This window comes from Gossypium arboreum, chromosome 10, assembly GCF_025698485.1.
Source record: "Gossypium arboreum isolate Shixiya-1 chromosome 10, ASM2569848v2, whole genome shotgun sequence".
NCBI classification, from domain to species: Eukaryota; Viridiplantae; Streptophyta; class Magnoliopsida; order Malvales; family Malvaceae; genus Gossypium; species Gossypium arboreum.
This window is the reverse complement of record NC_069079.1, coordinates 11,975,987-11,998,270: the sequence shown is the minus strand read 5'-3', so window position 1 is coordinate 11,998,270 and position 22,284 is coordinate 11,975,987. Positions and strand designations below refer to the sequence as shown.

At 34.0% G+C, this 22,284-nt stretch overlaps 2 protein-coding genes across 3 annotated transcripts; one reads left to right on the top strand and one right to left on the bottom strand.

Annotated features, from left to right (window-relative positions):
• Positions 1 to 2,118: 2,118 nt before the first annotated feature.
• LOC108488368 (stress-response A/B barrel domain-containing protein HS1) lies at positions 2,119 to 3,052 on the top strand. Its single transcript, XM_017792649.2, has 2 exons — positions 2,119 to 2,344; positions 2,625 to 3,052. The coding sequence occupies exons 1-2, from the start codon at positions 2,205 to 2,207 to the stop codon at positions 2,812 to 2,814; spliced, it is 330 nt and encodes a 109-aa protein (XP_017648138.1). The 5' UTR covers positions 2,119 to 2,204; the 3' UTR covers positions 2,815 to 3,052.
• Positions 3,053 to 3,840: 788 nt separating this feature from the next.
• On the bottom strand, positions 3,841 to 11,854 carry LOC108489450 (nuclear pore complex protein NUP96). 2 transcript variants are annotated; one of them, XM_017794008.2, is made up of 6 exons: positions 11,538 to 11,854; positions 8,374 to 10,985; positions 7,697 to 7,820; positions 6,160 to 6,308; positions 5,329 to 5,426; positions 3,841 to 4,340 (listed from the first exon to the last, which is right to left on the bottom strand). In XM_017794008.2, exons 1-6 carry the CDS (start codon positions 11,545 to 11,547, stop codon positions 4,145 to 4,147), a joined length of 3,189 nt encoding a protein of 1,062 aa, XP_017649497.1. In that variant the 5' UTR covers positions 11,548 to 11,854; the 3' UTR covers positions 3,841 to 4,144. The 2 variants fall into 2 exon arrangements, with proteins under 2 accessions (XP_017649497.1, XP_017649498.1); XM_017794009.2 differs by having other exon boundaries at positions 8,374 to 10,979.
• Between the last annotated feature and the right edge of the window lie 10,430 nt (positions 11,855 to 22,284).

Here is a 22,284-nt window from a genome sequence, read left to right as displayed (position 1 = left end):
TTCGGTATATAAAGAAACTTTATTTTAGAAATCAATGGCATGTATAAGCTAACAAAGTAAATGTTAAGGTGAAATGAATGTAAAGTTAGCCATTAGTATGGTTAACAAACCTGGTTATAGATATGTGATGACGTTATCTTATATAAATGCATGAATCTATCATGAAAATATGTTGAATTGATTTGGTTGATGTGGATTGGTCTCGATTTAATATTACAGGGAAGGTTAGATATTTATAAAAGGACTATATTGAATATAAAAAAAAAAAATTAATTCGTAAACTCCTGTAATGCCTCGTACCCTATTCCGACAATGAATACGGGTAGGGGTATTACAAAAACGAACATTTTTTTATTTAATTTATAATTAATTTTATTGTTTCGTTGATACTTGTATGAAGTGTGATCCGCATTTACTCGAGAAGACATTTTGATATCTACGTATTTTAAAAAATTACATAAATTAAATATAATTAATTATTATATTACAGTAACTATAAAATACAAAATACAAACTATAAATACCTTACGAGTTTTTTTTTTCTCTTTTCTTTCTTCTCATTCTTCTACAAAATACAAAATACAAAATATTTGAATGGGGGATCAAAACCCCACATTCTTAAATAGAGACGTTGTTTCTTCTTCTCCATTTCTATTTCTTTTTTTTTTAGAAAACTACCAATTATTAACATTATAAACCTATTGTCTAGTCACATCACTAACGTCACTAACACGATGTGAACAGTCATGATATATATTTTAATTCTTTAATATATATTTTTTAAAAATGCTATAGGTTTTTAACAAATAAATTCTTTTTATTTTTTCCAATCAATTCAACTTTCACTTTTTTCTTATTTTTTTATTTTTGGGTCCTCCATTTTTTTATTTCTATTAAAAATGTCCCATTAATTTTCTTGATTCCACATTACATAAATTATTTATATGAAAATTATATTTCATAAAATAACTATCAATTTACGTTATTCAAAAATATATTTTACAAAATATAATTTTACATTTCAAACATTCTAAATAATTTCACTTAACTTACAATATATCATTTTACAACACGAACAACTTTCTTAATACTAAAAATAAATAAACGATTTTTTTTCAAGATTGACAAGATTGTGTCTTACAAACAAAACATAATTAAACAATTTTGTTCAAAACAGACATCATTCTATCTTACAAATTGAAAAAAAATTGTTTAACCGTAACAAAAGCGACTTTCTCGGTGTTATTAAATTGTAGCTCGAATGCTGCCGATATTGATTATCTCACCTGTGCGGTTCAATTTGAGATTCCTTTTAACCTTCAAACGTCCCATTGACTTAGGGAATCCCAAATAATCCACATATTAGTTGCATAACCAATTTGAACCCGTTATCATCCTACCACAACCAACAAAAATACTTATATAACCAAATTGAACCCGTTATCAAATAAATAATTGGCATCTGAAAGTATCCATTAAATTTACCTGTGTCAAAACTCTACTGGATTATCGTTAAACAAAACATACCTTCAAATTAAAAAAAACACAAATACATAAAAAAAAAAAAGGCTTCTCATATCTCTCCTATTCATCCTCTAACAAAGTATAAGTAATTTTTTTTCTTTCAACTCATATTCATATGTCATTGAGAGGCTTATATATACAAATTTGGTCGTGCCAAATAAAATAGCTCCATAAAATAAAATATTATTTTAAAAAATTAAATACAAAAAATAAATTAAAAAATCTTGGTAGAGCCATTTTAAATGGCTCTACCAAAAAATATACATAAAATATTATAAAATAAATAATAAACAAATAAAGAAAATAAAAAGTAGAAAGAGGTTGGAATTTAGTGGCGCCAAATTATTTGGCTCCATCAGAAAAAGAAAAATTTATTTAAAGCCCCTAATTTTTTTAAAAATCACAATTTTTTTTAGTATTTATATAGGTGGCGCCATTTTAAATAGTTCTACCAAAAAATTAATTTTTTAATTGCTGACATGGCATATTGATAGCGCCAAACACTTTTACTATACCAACTTTTATGGTAGATTTTAAGTTATTTACCTATTTTATCAAAACGTAATTAATTAATTTGTTTGGGTTAGTTTTATATAAAAACCTATTTTTATTGGGTTTCAAATTGGTAGCCCAGTTATGTCTGTCAAAATAGCTGATTGGCGTTGAGAGAAGTGAGACTGATGGAGGAAGCAAAAGGAGTAGTGAAGCACATATTGTTAGCAAAGTTCAAAGATGAAATCCCACCTGAGAAGATTGAGGAACTCATCAAAGGCTATGCCAATCTTGTTAATCTCATTCACCCCATGAAAGCTTTCCACTGGTATGTTATCCCTTTTTTGCTTCATTCATACCTTTCTTTTCTTTTAGATCTGGGTATCATTATATATAAGTAATTTTGAGATCCACTTCTTGGTGATGGATCCGTGGTTTTAGTTTGAGGCTTAAAACTGATGGATATTTTAAATGAAAATACTAGCCCTTTTTCTAGTTGTAATTTGATAACCCATAGGCTTCAATCTTCATGTGTTGATTTACAAAACAGTAGGAAAACAACCCATTTCTGATCCTGCCTTTGGGCAAAATCAATTCCATGATGACAGGGGGAAGGATGTTAGTATTGAGAACCTGCATCAAGGGTTCACTCATGTGTTTGAATCCACATTTGAAAGCACAGAGGGGATTGCTGAGTATATAGCTCATCCTGCTCACGTGGAGTTTGCAAATCTGTTTCTCCCCAGCTTGGACAAGGTCATTGTATTTGACTACAAACCCACCGTTGTACGTTGCTAAGTTACAAGCATAGTTCTGTCTCAATGTAGCTTTTGTCCTGTTCATGTCTGTTGTTATTTTGAATAAAGTTTGACGTCTTGTACTATGAAATGCATCCATCCCTAGTGATCAAGGCAAAAGTTGGTTGGTTTTATCTTATTTAGGTTTTACATACAATAATTCCTTGTTGAGATTGTGTTTTGATGTATTCTTGAGCTGAGTTGAGACTAAGCAATAAGAAGCTTGAGTTTGAGATAAACCCAATTTTTTGACTTGAAATTCGGCTTTTAAGCTAAAGCAAATTTCATTTTTAATATTTTGAACTAAAAAAAACTTGATTATTAGATTAAGGTTATGCCTAAGAAAGAAGAAAAAATTGAGAGAAACAAAGAAAATATGAGAAAGATATGGAAGAAGGTTAGACTAGAGTAAGTGATCCAAGGATTTTTTATTTTTAATAAGCCTCCCCTGCAGTTTGAACATTTTTAAAAATCATCACAAACATATATTGTAACCCAATTAAGGATCACTTTTAAAATCAGGTTTAAGTGGCGAGACCATGTGTTTGTATTTCTTTATTAAAACACAAATGTATTTCATGCCAATATTAGTTGTAGTAGTAAATTGGGATGGAATAACTTCCAAGTTGTGGATGTGCATTGCTGTATTCCTCCATAATTGCACATTCCACCTGATACACTTTGGGCGAGCCTTCCTATGTTTGTGAATTTGAGTATGGTGAAAGGCTATCTCGTCGTTGGTATTTCTTATTCTTAAATTGATTAAATATTTTGCATTTAAAACTAGAAGGTGGGTGTCCCTTTGATTAAAATATATTGATGTTGTAACACAATTATAGCTTACTCATACTTGGTGTTACATGAATTTTGGTGCTAATCTGATTTGCTCAATAATGAAATGTATTTATCAAGTTTATTTATGAGTTAATCCCATTTATTTAATAATTACAAATATTTTTTATGTACAAATTTTAAAAATAAATCTACTAATATCAATGTCCACTTGCGTGATCATCAGATTCTAGTATTTGCTTTCATTCCAAAAATATTGCTTAATTAAAGATTTTTTTAACACCAATAACATAATAATTAATATGTTATACTATTTTTTACCCTCTTGAAGGCAATTATAACACACAAAGACAAGAAAAATAAAGGGGCATAATTTTTTTCAGATAAAAATTTATATTACGGGTGCAATTATATCTATTAACTTGACAGTTGGGAATTTGAATTTGAAGTCTGATACGAAATTAACGCCCAACTGTTACAACAACGTGCACCCAACCCAAACTAATCCCAAATCAGCAACAACAGGAGCAGGAACAGCCTTAGCTCAACACTTCTGAAAGCTGGAAAGTGAAAACTGCAACTGCATCCTGTAAATGACTCGAATGAAGGTCTTCCGGAATGGGAGCACTGAACACCGTATAATAGCAGCTTAACTGTTCATCATGCGTTCGACTTCCGCTTGTATCTGAAAGCAACAAATTGCATACCTCATCCGCCATCTTTGAATATGCTACCCTGCACCATCACATATATCCAATCACTACCCACCAAGCTAGTTAATTGATGTAAGCTGGCACATAAAGCAACTAACTGATGCCAAAAACCAGATTCTATTAGAGCTGTAGCTCAGATGAAAGCATCGGAGACGTTGCTCTCAAGTTGATAAATAGTAACTTCTATCTGCTTTACACCAAAATTCATGCAAATATGGAAAAATAGAAACAGTACAACAACTACATATCAATGACTAAACCCTTTTTTACCCAACATATTCCATAGCACATCATTTTAGTAGCCATGAAAAGAAAGGGCTCCAATGAAATGAGCTGACAATCGCAGGAACATTAATTCAATATCATTTAAGCTTCATAATTTTCCCACTTCTGTGATTAGGTACTTGACAAATTTCATACTACAGCTAACGAGAAGATGTGAAAGGCAAAGAACAAGAAGGCTTTGGTGTCAAATTTCCATTGAAGATGTGAATAAGCTATAACATATCACCAAAAAAGGGGAAAAAAAAGAGGGAAATAAGCTGAAATTATGAAAACTTGTTATGCAGACATAAGCTAGCTACCAGGAGATATCATTTTATTTCAGGATATATTAAAAAGGAACGTATTTATATGGATTAGCCAGCCCAGACAGATAATTCCGACACCACAGCTTACACTTTAGTCCATTTAATAGCTAACCTAGTTAACAATTTCACAATTGTGCAATTATAATACAAAACTGAGTCTCTCCGTTTGCACCTCTTTTAATTACAGGAAGATTAAAATGGATGGAATAATTCCTTAAGCTTGTCTGTATCTACTATTAGTTTAGTTCTAGTCCCCTTGTGTTTTCATGTTGGTCAATACCAGTCAAACTTAATGCCATCACAAACTGAAATTTTGTATTAAAACTTAGACATGTGATCATTTCCATTCTATATTCAGTTACGATCAATCAATCTATTTTTTTTATTACTAAAACTCATAAAAGAGATTAACAAAAATACCTAGCATCAACATGTAACCTGCCACCCCAAACTGCTGAGGACTCATTCAAACAGCCAAGAAAGTCTCTACAAGCTGCATTTTTGCTGTCGAGGGAACCCTGAAAAGTTCACCAGCATCACTTCTAAAAGGAAATAAATAAAGTTCGCTGATATTTCACAAAACAACAGCTTATGGGTGCAATTGCTTAATCTATTACAAGTCTAATAGGGAGATGTGGAACAAATAAAATCACGAAAAAAACGGCATCATCGTTATCCCAGCCAGTTCCAAATGTTGAAAAATAACTCATGATTTAATCACAGAGACACACAATTAGAATATATTCTTTGAGCTCACAAGCTTTAAGCATTTCAACCATAATTTATGTTAACAGAACAGTAAAGCAGCTTTCAAGCGAATTCTTCCAAAAGCAACAAAGGTAAAAGAGTATGTGAGCCACAGCCATTACTCACAATTCACCCCCCACCCCAACCCCTAAAACAGACCATGCAGCACTACCGCACCAGTCCCTTCGGGCAAATGAAGGTAATGCCTCTGCAACCTAGGTTTAACTAGGCAGATCCATTCTTGTTCCTATGGCATAAATTTGAAGGAGAGTCATGTATTTTAGACTTGCTACACTTCGCATATAGTGGCCACCCCATTAACTAGTTTAGTAGGGAAAACATGACTCAAGGTAAGGACTGCACTCAGCACAACCCCATAACCAAGAAGCTGTGTTCACAATAACAGGAATGATATGGTTCACCAATAAATGAAGCATCCAACAAACTTTAGCTTATATTCAGATCTAGATTCTATGGCCTTGAAAATTTTCACGAGTTTCTTACAAGTTCAGCCATAGTATTGTTATCGTCCTGGAATGAACTTCTTAGCACATAGAATGAAATATATATTCCAGCTCCCAAATCCCAATTTTCAATTTCAGACTTGTGGTTCTCCATGGATGTGGCAATCCTCCATACCTCTGAGTCCTTGGCTGCATTGAAGAGAAAATAAGACTTGGATTAACTATACCAATGGTATTGAGACTTATCAATTATTACAGTGACCCAAAATTGTGCATTACATTCTTCAATCCAGCATGAATATCCAAAAAAAAGGTTAATGAAACCAATTTAAACAACTAAGATTGACCCTAGAAGTTAGTAGTAATCAGCACCTATAACTACACGACTCTGAGTCTGAAAATAGCGAGTTAAGTGAGCCACCCACCTCCAATGTGATGAAGTACATCCATGCATGGACATGGGATTTTATGCTCTCAAATACATCAATACGAACAGAAAATTCATAGAACGAATTGCTAAACCCCCTTGATTGTATAGCTTAAATAGCATTCTCAAGTTTTCAAGAATAAGCTCTTTTCCCCTTCAAATATCATCTTTCCAGTAGCATCTAGACTTTCTTTCAGTAAATGTTTTACAAGGCTAAATGGAAAATATTAAAGGTGGGAAAGAGGTAGCTTGTATGTAGAGAAAAAAGGATTCCTAGGTGATTCTGTCCCGTTATGCTATATTGTGTTTCACCATATCCATAATACACAATTACTTTGAGGTCTTAACCATATAAATTTGGTAGGTCGCATCAACATCAGTTTTTATGTACTATAAATTTTATATGTTGTTTTTTTTAATGTTCAGAGGAAGAGAAAAGGGGGAAAGGGGCTGAATTTGGTTTCAAGTCACATCAATGAGGCATTAGAAACAAATTTAAACAACTAAGATTGACCCTAGAAGTTAGTAGTAATCAGCATCTATAACTACATGACTCTGAGTCTGAAAATAGTGAGTTAAGTGAGCCACCCACCTCCAATGTGATGAAATACATCCATGCATGGGCATGGGATTTTATGCTCTCAAATACATCAATACGAACAGAAAATTCATAGAATGAATTGCTAAACCCCCTAGATTGTATAGCTTAAATAGCATTCTCAAGTTTTCAAGAATAAGCTCTTTTCCCCTTCAAACATCACCTTTCCAGTAGCATCTAGACTTTCTTTCAGTAAATGTTTTACAGTGCTAAATGGAAAATTTTAAAGGTAGGAAAGAGGTAGCTTGTATGTAGAGAAAAAATGAGTCCTAGGTGATTCTGTCCTGCTATGCTATATTGTGTTTCACCATATCCATAATACACAATTCCTTTGAGGTCTTAACCATATAAATTTGGTAGGTCGCATTAACATCAGTTTTTATGTACTATAAATTTTATACATTGATTTTTTTAATGTTCAGAGGAAGAGAAAAGGGGGAAAGGGGGAGACCTTGAATTTGGTTTCAAGTCACATCAATGAGGCATTAGAAAAGAAAAACAATAACAGGATTATGGCACGTATGAATTACTTAATTTGCAATAAGATCATACCAGACAAGAACAATTCATGAGCAACTGAAGTCATGAAAATAGAATGAGCCTTTTGCCAATTTTCACATTCCAGAAAGTGCTCAAGAGCCCTTGGCAAATCCCCATGGTAATTGTAATAAACTGCCTGCATCATAAGAGGGAAATTTTCTTAATTGGAAATCAACACTTGAATTCCAAAGAATCTTTAGGAGCTCTCTCTCACATCATACATCCACTCATAGACAGAGATACAGTGACAAGCATACAGCAGGACAGATCCAGATTGTTAGTAATTTAAAAGGAGTTAATCTTGAAAAGAAAAAAAATATGATATTTAAAGATTCCACCCAACCTTTCATAGCTCTTTCTCTCTTATCATAAACATACATTCCCATATCCCCAAATGGACACAGGTACAAATACAAGCATGTGGCAGGGCAAAGTCAACATGGAAAGGAATTCATTTAAAAAACAAAGTATGAGATTTAAAGATTCCACCTAACCAGGATGCTGATATTCTGCCATTATGCCCATAATCTAAATTAATGATGGATCTAACCCAAATTGAGCATCTAATGTACCAGCAAAGCTCCAAATGTTAGCATGGAATGACACTCATGCTGGACCAACAAGTAGTAAAATACAAAGGCTTCAGATACACAAAACTAGAAAAAATCATCTAGAAACAGAAAACATACCATAGCTTCATGCAACCACTGCAAAGGAATACCCAATTCCTCAATAAATCGGCGCTGTGATTCTTGTGAACTCCAAGTTTCACAATATTGGAACAGAATTTCCCTAATAAGAGCAGCTTGAAGGTAAGGATAATCATCACGGTAGGGCATGTGAAGGGCTACATAGATAGCCCAGTGACACTGCTCCTGACATAGTAACTGGGATACAAGTCCCATGTCAAGTGATTGAAGATCATTAGAATGGAAAGCACCAACAGCTTCCAAGATTGCTCGCTGATGCCAGATCATATGGTAGTCAAGGGGATCATGTGTTGAAGAGAAGGTGCTAAACATTGCCTTCAGAGAACATAGTTGACTCTCTTCACTGGCATGCAGAAGCATAAGATAGTATGAAAGATCAAATCTTTCCACTCTGCTCAAATTTGCATTCTCTTCAACTGGTCCTTCATCAATATAAATTGGAACAGGAAACGGAGCTTTTCCACCATCAAGAAGGTGCTGATAAGTTCGAAACACAACAGGCAAAGCAGTATCTGAAGGTAGGTGATACCACATTAACAATCCTAGGAATCTCTTCCAGTCAATCTTAATACCATGCAAAGCACCATGAATATTGCCAGCAAGCAACTCATAAAGCCGAATCCTGTCCTTCTCGATGAAATTGAAGTCCAGACCATTAATTCTCCAAATATCAAGCTGTCTTGAAACATCAGAACGATTAACTGTTGGTCCACCAGCCTGGCTTAGTAAACAAGCCAATCTAACATCTCCTTTAGAAGCTGCCAGCTCTACAGCTGCATCAAGTTGTCGCCCAGTCAAGAGAAAGAATAAGTGTTCCAAGTAACCTGAATCGTTCACAGAGCTTACTTCTTCTTGTACACGGTGACATACACTTTCTTGCAGCCAACAACTAAACTCGGCTCTCCTAATAAGAGGAAGTGCTTCCAGGTCTACTTCTGGAGGACCTTCCTTGATATCTTGCATCATATCTTCCTCATTATCAGCAGCCATAGATTTCAGTTGACCAGTATTTTCCCTCTCTGAGAAAAGAACTTTAATCAATTCCCACACCATCACTTGATGCATCAAAACCAAGCGAGCAGAAGAAGATAAACCAGGAACCTCCAACTGCCTCTCAATAATGTCAATATAGCTCCTACAAATGCCAGAAAGCTCTAAGCGATTAGAAACAACCTTCAGAAGCTTCAGCTGAAAGGACCCAACATCCACTTCTTTTTCTTCATAATTTAGAGCTTTATGAAGATTCAATGGAGCATCAAAAGCAAAGTCAACAAGTTCTTTCTTTACTTTGCTATTTTCATCTCTAACTACCTTATCAATTGCCACTTTTTCTACATTGATTACAGAAGATAATACTCTTTGGCCATCATTACTACCTACAGGTGCACCAGAGTGCACAAGAATGCCACTTGGCCCCCAACCTACACGAAATGACCTACCCATGAACAATGCTGCATCAACTATATTGTGAGAATGGCTTCCAGTGACAGGTGTCTCTTGTTTGATGTCCAACTTGAAACCTTCCCTTTTTGTTGTCTTCAGTGGCAAACCCTTATTTTCTTGTGTCATCAGAACAGTTCCAGATGAGCTTGAATCAAAAGTACCAGAGTTGTACTCAAGCAAAGCAACTGGGGTTTTCCGTACAACAGGTGGGCTAGTCCTATTGGGCATCCTCTGGCTAGAGTTATGCAAAGAGGACCTTATATATTCTTTAGCAAAGGCCTGCTTCTGATTAGAACCTGTTCCTCTAAAATCCTCAATGTCCTCTTCTTCCTCAACAGGAAACATCAACATCCTCATTTCTCTCATCTTAACAGGGTCCAGCCCAAGATGGGCAGGAAGAGAATGAGAAAGCAGTGGTCCATTAGTATCCAGTTGCATATCTTCATCAATCTCAGGATTCCCACCACCATTCATTACCCCAGGATCTTGTATAGCCCCTGTTGCGTCATCCATTATAATATCTTCCTCGTCATCTTCACTCAACCCGAATCTGCTAAAATGGTCAACCAAGAATTTCCATTCACCATTAGCAGGGTCAAATGCAATGAAGTGTGCCCCTTGATTCCGCATACTCTGTCTTAATTTCTTAACAATACTATCTACTTCCTGCTTTTCCAAGCCTAAATTTTCAATCTGAAGTTTCAAAGTTACCTCGGCAGTTTTGTTAAGGCCTTGACCAACCATGGGCTTATTGCTTTCATCTTCATAGACAATTACCTCATGCCTATGGAATTTCACAATTTGATCTAAATCCAACCCTCTAACATCAGTTTTCCCAAAAAATTTTACACACCCATAACCAGATCTCCCAACCACAAAATCCGGAACATGGCTGCAATAACCAGGTTCCAAGCGTTCCATTCTTACCATATCTTCCAAGCAAGGCTCCATATAATAATCAGGGGAATGTAAACTGGGTAAAGACTCCTCTATCCTTCTCATAACATGTGGGAAAAAATCAGAAATTGCAGATATCTTTCTCTTCTTGTATAATGTAACATGTAAATCAGAATTTTCTGTATTGACTTCTGTCCCCCTTCTAGAAATTTCACTTGCTGTACTATGAATTTCACACAAAGTCCCTGCAACTACAACTCAGAGATTGAGTAAATTCATACAAACTAACTTGCATCTCCAATTAGCTCAAAAATAATAATAACAACAACAATAGTAATGATAATAAAAACAAGCCAAGCAAACAGATGCCTTAAAACCATTCTAAAAATACTATTCCCAGCAAAACCTGAATGAGACTCTATTTGGGAACAAAATTCAGTTCAAAGTTCAAGCACAAACATAAGCACACGCTGATACGACCCACATTTTTTATCTCTCCAATTTCTCAAAAAAGAAAAAAGAAAAAAAGAAAGGAATCTCAAAATCTTAAAACTTGGCAGATCTATGATACCTACATAGAACATCCAAACCAACAATATCTGGGTATCAAACAGACAAGACCTAGAAACTTAATAGCTAGTTGAATTCAAGAACACCAAAAGAGAAAAAAAAACCGAAACATTGAACTCTAAACGCCAAATGAAAGCAGTTTTTTTTTTATTTGAAGAGCATGACTGATTTGGATTAACCCAAGTTTAAAACCGAGATACATTATAAAAAGAAAGAAAGAGTGAGGGAATTACCTGAAGGCATAGCTGCAGAATGAGGGTTTATTAAGGGTTTTAGATCCTTGAGAGTTGAATCAGTTGAAGGAGAAGGTGGTGAAGTAAAAGCAGAGAGAGGAATGGGAGGGAAAGGGTTTTGGAGGGGTGGGTTTTGGCGTTTTTAGTAATTAGACAGTGAATGAGGCAGTGAGGGTTGAGGTCAGGGTTTGGGGTTTTCGATCCTATAGTCAATCCAACATGCGAATTTTAATTTCCGCCCCGCACCCTCGTTTCAGTGTTCCTGATGGGTTCCGTTAAACGGTGATTATGCATCTGTAGGGTCAGATCGAGTTAAAGGTTCGAAATATAAAAAAAAAAAAAAAAAAAAAATCAATTTTGTTAGTGTTTATGAGTAATATATATTACAGTTGAATTAAATCAATATAAAGTTTAATTAACAAGTGTTGAATGTAGTTAGGAGATATCATACTTTTAAGGAGAATGTAAGTTTGAAATTACTGATAACATTATTAGGTCAATCTCAAACTCAAAATATGAATTGTAAAACGAACATGAAGAATATAAAAAAAAATCAATATATTCTACAAATAGATGGTGGATGAACATAAGATAAGAAGGAATTACTGCAATGTATTGTTGGTTAGGAACTAGTTGATGAACAACTTGACCAATTAATCAAAAAAGCGGATAGATCCTTCGGAATGGACAAATACCACTCCCGGGCAGTGTAAGAAAGAGTGATAGAGAAGATATTGCATTTGATCACGTCAAAGCCACTTATGATATTCATATGATTATTGTAATATGCTAGGTTGTCCTCCAGGTTCCTTACTCCACTATAAGAAACCTCGGGGAACTTGAAGGAAGTTGAGAGGTTAAAGGTTAACAAGTGTGGGGCAAGAGGCTCATTGGAGCAACTCTAAGAAGCTTTGTCTGTTTTGACACTTTTTACTTCTTATAACACTTCCATTTCAAGGACCTTCATATGCTCTTCCAAAGAAACATTGTCAACATGAGTTTCCTGCGAAGTAGCTGGTTGATTATTATTAATGGGTGGGTAATTGGGGTGGAGATGCTTAAGATCTCTACAAATGATGGATTGGGCCTCATTGTTTGGATGAATCAAATTGTTTTTCTTGGGGACTTCACGGCTATTCAGAGTTTAGCTATGATAAACCGTAATTTATACATATTTATATCCCATGCTTAGCACATTTATGGATGATTTCTCCTTAGATTTGGTGAATTCGATGCTCCTAATTCTTTAATTTCATGTTTTATACTTAGGTGAGCACAGGAGAGTAAAAGGAATGAGAAACGGGCCGAAAATAAAGAAAATGGGCCAACGTGGGAAATCAACACGGCATGGACTTCCTCACACGGGTAGACCACACGCCCATGCCTATTTAACAGCCTTAAACATAGATTGAAGAAATCGCACACGGGCGTGTCACACGGGTGTGTCCTTGTTGAGCCCAAGTCTAATTCTATTCGGAAAATGGCACTATTTAGGGTTGTTAGGCATTCTAAAGCCTATTTAAACACACTAGAAGAGGATTAGAAGACACACACAGAGTAGGAGGCAAGGAATTACTCAAGGAAAGCCAATTGATCCATCTTAGAAGCCGGATTCATCGTCAAGATTGAAGATCTCTCTTCAAATTTCCTTCAGGAGTTTTGGGTTTTCTTTATGTTTTGTTATCTTTATTCTTTTGAGATGTTTTCTATCATAATTATGAATTAAATCCCCTAAATACATAAGGGGAATAAAACCTAAGATGGATCTTATTATTATTATCTGAATTGTATGATAAATATTTGATTTGTTCTTAATTATGTGTTCTTAATTCTTGTTTTAATATTCCAGGATATTGATTCAAGTTAATGCGCTTATTTAGAGGAGCAAAAGTCCCTGTCTAAGAGTAAATTGGTCGTAATTAAGCGGAGTTGATTGCATGCCTAGAGATAGGGTGATAAGATTTTGCCGGATTAGGGTGAAACCTAATAAAGGAGTCCATAGATCTAGTTAATGCAACACTAGGGTGTTAATTAGAAAGAGATTTCAATTAATCAACCTAGGGTTAGGCTTTATTAGTCTCAAGAGAGATAATAATATAACTTACGGATTTCTACGGATCAAGTCAAATGAATAAATCGTCTGATTCAGAGTCAAATAACAAGTGAAGTCTAGGTGGATTTTTCATTGGATATTGTCTTAATCAATCGAGTTTTCCCAAAAGCTTTTCCCCAATTTTCTCTCTGTGCACCCTTATTTTAGTTAATTAGTTTAGATAAACAAATCCTTTAATTTTTAGGCTAGATAATAAAAAGAAAGTAATTACTAGTACTCTTGGTTCCTTTGGGTTTGACAATCCGATCTTGCTAAAGCTATACTACTGTTTGATAGGTACACTTGCTTCATCGTGATAATAGTTAGTTTCAAGAACGGTTAATTATAAATTTTTAAAACTTATCACGACAAGCATATCACTCATTTTGAGCATTCCGTTGATCTAGGAGTTGTTGATGCTCTTGTTGCTTCTTGAAGTGCCGCTCCCATTACAAAAATTACTCTTTAGACGTTGCACTTTCTCCTGCATCCTTAAAAACTTGTTTCTAGGACCCAGAAGGTCGTTGCTAAAAGGCTTGGTTTAAAGGAGTGGTAGTGGTAGCAGTGGCAATAGTGATTGCTAGTTAGGGAGATTGAGCAACAAGATAGGAGGAGAGGGTATCCTATAAGTATTAGGCAAGGAGTTCTTTTAGCTCTTGGGAGGAGGCACTAGTTTCATAGGTTGCACATGGTGCAACAGCCCCTAACCCTTATCTGTCGCCAGAACAGGGTTACAGAGCATTACCGAACTTTTCAAATTAAATACGAACATAATACAAATCAATTAGCATACACTTAATAAATTAATCATATTGTCCCTTATATAGTTCCTGAAGATTTTAAATATGTATTAGAAACAAATCGGGACTAATTTGGGTTCTCTGAGAATTTTTCGCGAAAATTCAAAATTTTTCCTAAGTGCAGGGCACACACGCCCGTGTGGCCAAGGGACACGCTCGTGTGACCCTATGACATGCCCGTACTTTAAGCCGTGTAACAACCCTAACCCGTATCGGTCACCGAAACAGGGTTACAGAGTATTATCAAATTTTACAGAATAACTACAGATAATTCATGTTAAATACTATTCATTTATGAAACTAGTGACCCTCGAGGCCCATTATAAACGTTGGAATCAAGTCGGGACTAAATCAAGAACTCAGGAATTTTTTCTAAAATTTCACAATTTCTCTCATAAACAGGGGTCATACGCCCGTGTGGATAGGTCGTGTGGCTCACACAGTCAAGTGACACAACCATGTCCTAGGCCGTGTGGTGTATGAAATAGGTCACACTGCTATGTCCCCAGCTCGTGTAACTCTCTGACTTGCAAAACATTAAGGTGCAGGTTTCACACGGCCAAGACACACGCTTGTGTTCTATGCCGTGTAGCACATATAGCTGAGACACATGCCCGTGTCTCTACCTATGTGCTCAATTCTGAGCATTCTGTTTCTCGAATTTAAGATGCAGGGGACACACGGCCAAACCACACGCCCATGTGCCAGTCTGTGTGTCACACACGGTCAAGACACACACCCGTGTGTTGATGCTTGATATTCATAACAGGTTTTAAAGATTTATAAATGAAACGTTCTTGAGACTAACTTATTATCACGATTAAGGCAAGTGCACCTATTGAACAGTAGTATAGTTCAGCAAGACTGAATTGTCGAACCCAAAGGAACTACGAGTACTAGTATTTACTTTCTTTTTATTATCTAGCCTAAAATTTAAGAGGTTTGGTTGTCTAAACTAATTACTAACTAAGAATGCATAGAAAGAAAAACTTGGGAAAATACTTTTGGGAAAATTCGATTGGTTGAGACAATACCTAAGGACAAATCCACCTAGACTTCACTTATTATTTGACTCTGAATCAGACGATTTATTCATTTGACTTGATCCGTAGAAATCCTTAAGTTATATTATTATCTCTCTCGAGACTAATAACGTCTAACCCTAGGTTGAATAATTGAAATCTCTTTCTAATTAACACCCTAGAATTGCATTAACTCGATCTATGGATTCCCTTATTAGGTTTCACCCTAATCCGACAAAATCTTGTCACCTTATCTCTAGGCGCGCAATCAACTCCACTTAATTATGACAAATTTACTCTTAGAAAGGGTCTACTCCTCCTCTGAATAAGAGCTTAACTTGAATCAATATCCTGGAATATCAAAACAAGAATTAAGAACACATAATTAAGAACAAGTTAAATAATTATCATACAATTCAGATAATGATAACAAGATCTGTCTTATGTTTCATTACCCTTAGGTATTTAGGGGTTTAGTTCATACTTATGAAAGAAAACATCTCAAAAGCATAAAGATAACAAAACATAAGAAAACCCAAAACTCCTGAAGGAACTTGAAAGGAGATCTCCAGTCTTGATGATGAATCTGACTCTTGATATGGATCAATCGGCTTTCCTTGAGTAATTCCTTGCTTTCTCCTCTGCATCCCCTTTCCTAAGTGCCTCCTCAAGTGTTTAAATAGGCTTTGGAATACTCAAGAGCCCTTAAAATTGGCCTTTTCCGAATTGGACTAAACTTGGGTTCAGCAGGGACACGCTCGTGTGCGATTACTGAAGGCTGTGGTCAAGGTTTTTAAATGGGCACGGGCGTGTGATCCACCCGTGTAAGTTGTGCTTCGATCCTGCCAAATTAACACGTCCGTGTGAGGAAGTCCAAGCCGTATTGTTTTCCCATGTGGGTCTATTTTCTCCGTTTTCAGCCCGTTTCTCACTCTTTTTACTCTCCTATGCTCTCCTAAGTATAAAACATGAAATTAAAGGATTAGGAGCATCGAATTCACCAAATCTAAGGAGAAACCATCCATAAATGCGTTAGGCATGGGGTAAAAATATGTATAAATTACGATTTATCATGTGTCTACTCGTGTGGACAAAATAAAACCATTTTCTAGCTTTATTTCTTACCCAAACATTGACCTACACCAAAACTTTCATTCATATACCAACAAATTCAAGTATCATAACTAAGTTAATTCTAACATCTAACATGGTACATCATTACATACATTCATGCTTTTAATCTTACCTTCTATAGGAAAACTTATTTAACATATCTTAATCAATCAATAATAAACACTTATGTTATCACTATGAAATAATCTTAATATTTATATACCAAAACATAATCATCACTAGCCATTCCAATGGCTAGATTACAATAACCTTTTACATTTACATGCCAATATGGCCAATTAACCTATACATGCCATTATAATTATAATTGATTTACCATATGTACTGAAATGGGCTGATGGATAGTGTGAGTGATCTCCACCAAGCTTCTAATCCAACAAGCTTCTGATTTACTATAAAACAGGGAAATAAAACTAAGTAAGCATATAATACTTAGTAAGTTTGTATAACATGGTACTTAACTTACCATTCATTCTATTTCAAGATAAACATGTAAGGCACATTCAATCAATTTGATCTCAAGCCCTACACATATCCTCATTGCCCTTGTTAGTCATACATTCCACAATATCATCAAGAAACATATATGGGCTCAACAACAATTAGATTTCCAGATATATATACTTTCCATATCACGTATTCATATAACATGTATAAATCATAAATTTGTATTTCAAGTACATATTCATAATAATTTATCTCAAGTTCAGATTATTTCATGCCGGTACTTTACCCATTAAATCATTCGAAATATCAATGTCAGACTAGTAGTACACTTAAGGTGTACAAATCTATAATCAAGGATGAACATATTCATCAAATAAATTCTATGTACAAATATCATCATCTCATATTTTCATATATCAATTATCATGTATCATCATTTTCATGTATTTCAGGCAGATACGTGTAATAACTCATTTCTTATTCATATCTTCTCATGTCAGGATTTTTACCCTTTGAATTTTTTTAAAATATCGATGGATACACAAGTAATACATTCGACGTGTACAAATCGGATCCGTCAATTCATATTCAGGGGTACCCTTAGGGCACATAACTAGGGAACACACTATTGAGCTACATATTAGGATGCTCAGTTGAGCCATGTAACAGGACATTTATCCGGGCTAAACAGGAAACTCATAAAAATTTTACTCAGGAAGCTTATAAAGCTTATCAGATATCTCCGAATAGATAATATCAGGGAGCACCAGATAAGGTAACAAAGAGTTCAAGCGAGCCATGTCAGGAAGCTCATTAGAGCCTATATCAGGACGCTCATGTAGAGCTACGCTTGTGTTCGCATTATATGCTGGATCACAACTGATCGAATCATGTAACAAGACGCTCACAAAGAGCTACAGTAGTGCGCAACACATGTTAAATCACTACCAATCAAGATGCTCGCAAAACTATATATCAGGATGCTCGAGAGGGCTTTTATCAGGATTACTTGTTCGAGTTAAATCCCGTCCACAACATATGCAGGACCTTAATATTAATACAAGAAAATACTATATCCATCGACTTTCATTTATTCAAATGGGATTTAACATTTTTCAGGCATTATCAGACATGTGATTATTTCATACATTTATAATAGTCATATAATTCAATAAATACATTCCATATTCATTTAGAGTATAAAAATAATTTTTTTTTTATCATTTATCATTTATCGGGCATTATCATTTATTTCAAACATTATCACTTATCCAGCTTTCTCGGATATGTTTTCAATGTCATATACATATATGATATTTATACAATTCACAATCACAACATTTAATTCAAGCATATAAATATACACAATTTAATTACACGAACTTACCTCGTCAAATGTTCATGTACGTAAACTCTACTAATCCGACATTTTTCTCTTTTCCTCGTTCTAACTCTGAATTTAGTCTATCTGGATCTATACGAGTAAATTTAACATCAATTTAATACAATTTAAACTCAATTTAGTCCAATTCACATCTTAGGTAAAATTACCATTTTGCCCCTAACTTTTAATTAATGACGATTCCATCCCTAGGCTCGGAAAATGAAATTCATGCAATTTAATCCTTGTTCCAAGCCTAGCCGATTTTTACATGTAACATTTACAGCCCATGTATTTCATAAAATTCAAAAATTTTCCATGATTTTTACAACTTTTCAATGTAGTCCCTAAATTATGTTTTCATCAAAATTCACTTTGTAAAAGTTGTTTATGTATCAACAACCTTTCATATTTTACCATAAATTTCAAAATTTAAGCATATTCATCTGTGGAAAAATTTTCATTCTTTGATAACTTTACAAATTAACCCCCAAAATAGATAGACTAAGTTATCCCGATCTCGAAAATATAAAAATTACTAAAAACGATACTTGAATACTTATTTAATTTGGCCAAGAAAGCTTTCTTTCTCTTTCCTAGGGTTTCCATGCAAAATATTTAGGGAAGATGATAAATGATGATATTTTGTTATTTAATTAATTTATCATCTTTAATTATTTTGATTTCCAATTTAGTCCTTAGTCTTTTTCTAATTTTCCATAGATGAATCATCCAAAAATATCTACTAACTTTTCATTAATAGTCTAATTACCATATAAGGACCTCAAATTTAAAGTTCTATAGCTATTTAATCCCTTTAGCTATTAGAACTCAACTTTTGCATTTTGTACAATTTGGTTCTTTATCAAATTAAACATGTAATTGATAAAATTTCTTTACGAAATTTTCACACAATATTATTATTATACTGTAGATCATAAAATAGTATTAAAATAATTTTTCTTTCCGAACTTGGATCTGTGGTCCCGAAATCACTGTTCCGATTTTATGAAAAATGGGCTGTTACAGGCCGTGTCCTACCCCATATAACTCTTTGACTTACCTCACACAGCCAAGTTACACGCCCGTGTGCTAGGTCTTGTGGTCAATTTATTTTTTGAAAATTAAGTGCAGTTTTTACACGGCTGGAGCACATGCCTGTGTGCTAGCCGTATCTCTCACACGGTCTAGTCACACGCCTGTGTGTCTGGTTGTGTGGGCTCAAAATGAACCTTAAACATCAAGTTTACCAACCCTGCAATCTTAAACAACAAGCAACTCAAAATCCAATCGTTCAACCACTTCAAAACACGACTAAACATCTCTAAAACTTGTTAAAATAGACATCCTAAGTGCCTAATCAATGAACTCTCATAGATACCTTATTCATAATATCAAAACAATCCAACAAGTCATCATTCAAACCAATTTCTAAATCATACCAATTTAACTCAAATTTTGCTTATTTTATACACATTTATGCATTAGCTTAAACATACCATTTTATAACCTCAACATAACACATATGTTTATATATAACCAACCAATATCATCTTATAATATTATTTACAGGCACTTCCCAAAATGACAAACATAAACATCCTAGGTACATGCCATTACTAAAAAGAAACATACGTCACCACGTTTTGAGTTCGGGATCAGCTTTGGATGCTGATTCGACAATTCGATTTTAACCTAACCTGCACATGGAAAACAAACCGTACATTGAATATAAACTTAGTGGTATCTCTATAATCCAAATTCTTAAATCAAAATAATAAAACATGCACATTTAACCTTACAAAAACATTAGTCTTTCAATAAATCAACTCATGCAGTAAACTTTCGTTTCTTATCAATAGCTATTTCAAATAGCTTTTCTCTACTTTGATTCACACATCATCTCACTATATCAATAACCATTTCATGAACCCATGGTTCATACATTTCATTTTCATATCTCAATTCAATATCATTCATATTGCCAATTTATTTATTTACCCCTATTAACATGACTCGGACTCAAACGGATACACGGATCCAACCAAAACACACCAGTTTGGTACCCAGTACCTCATTGGATAATTCGAAGTAATAGATTGACACCCAGTGTCTCATCGGTTTTGCCAAAGCAAATTGGTACCCAGTACCTCATCAAACTTATCTGAAGTAATAGTTTGACACCCAGTGTCTCATCACTCGAAGCTGAAGTAATCCCTGAACACTTCCAATCCTATGGCATGCCAATTATATCCGACTCAGCCCGATACAGTTAATAGGATTTCAATTCATTTTTCAATTTCCAACCAATATATATATTTCAATTCAAATAATCATAAATATTGATAAATTCAATCAATTCAATACCATAATATCAATACTCACCTTTATCCACTCACCATACACATGAAATAATAATTACAATAATTTATTATTAAATTTGGATTATAGAAATACAAACCGTAATTTTCGAGTCACTCATCGTCGACTTTCTCTTTTCCCTTTTTAGCTGATGTTTCTGGCACGACGTTAGCTACAGAAATTAAAATAATTTAAAATCATCAATACACACAATTTCACATTAAACATTTCAATTTATACTCAACTTTTGCCTAAATTCCAATTTAATCCCTAAACCGAGACTAATTTTATTTTTTTTCCAAAACTAATTCCATATCTTATTCAATTTCCACTTTAGACTAATTTCAACTCTCTAATTTCACCATAAAACCCTAATTTTGAAATTTTACAATTTAGTCCTTATTGCTCAAAACTTATGATTGATTCTACAATTCAATCTTTTTTTCACTTCTAACTTGAAATTCTATCAATTTAACCCCTAACACTTCAATTTATTCAACATGAACAACTTCTATAAATTCACTAACTTCTAAAATTTTAACATAAATCAAGTAGCATTTTGTTCTAGAATTCTAAAAACATCAAAATTATAAGAAAATGGGTTAAATTGGCTTACCAATTAAACCCTTGAACTTAAAACCCTAAATTTTCCTTTTTCTTTCTTTCTTTTTCTTTCCTCTTTTTCCTTCTCTGTTTCGTCTCCCATTAATTCTTTTTCTATCTTTTATTTTCTTTATTTCTTTTATTTACTTTAAATTTTACTAATATAATATAATAATATAATAATATATAATACTTACTTATATAATAAGGAAATACATAATTATTATAAATACATGTATATAAATTTACACATGTCACTAAAAATACCATACACTTGTCAAGATTTGGTTTAATTACTTATTTAGTCCTTCACTTTTCTCTAATCTATAATTCAACTTTTACTTTTTATTCAATTCAATCCTTATACTTAATTAACCTTAATTCAAGCTAATTCACCTAACCATAACCTAATTAACCACATAACTAACTTCGTAAATATTTTTAATAAATATTTACGAATCTGTTTTACAAAAACGGAGACTCAAAAATACACTTTTCGATTCTCGTGACTATCGAGTCATTACACATGGGAGCTCGGAACCATGACACATTTGTGCGATTCATCATGTTCAAGGGAGGTCATTTGGCCCAATTGAACTGACCCGCTGCTTGGAGAGATTGAAGGCTCATCTGCAAAGCATGACAATTATGGAATGTAATCATTGAAGATATGCAATCTTAATATTACTTGTAACCTTAGAAGATATGATTTTGTAATCTTAGATATTTGATTTGTAGATAGCTTTTAATTTTAACCATTGATGGAGTTTAATCTATAGTATTGAATTGAAGGCCAATCTACAAAGCATGACAATTATAGAATGTAATCTTTGAAGATATGCAATCTTACATTTTACTTGTAATCTTAAAATATATGATTTTGTAATCTTAGAGATTTGATTTGTAG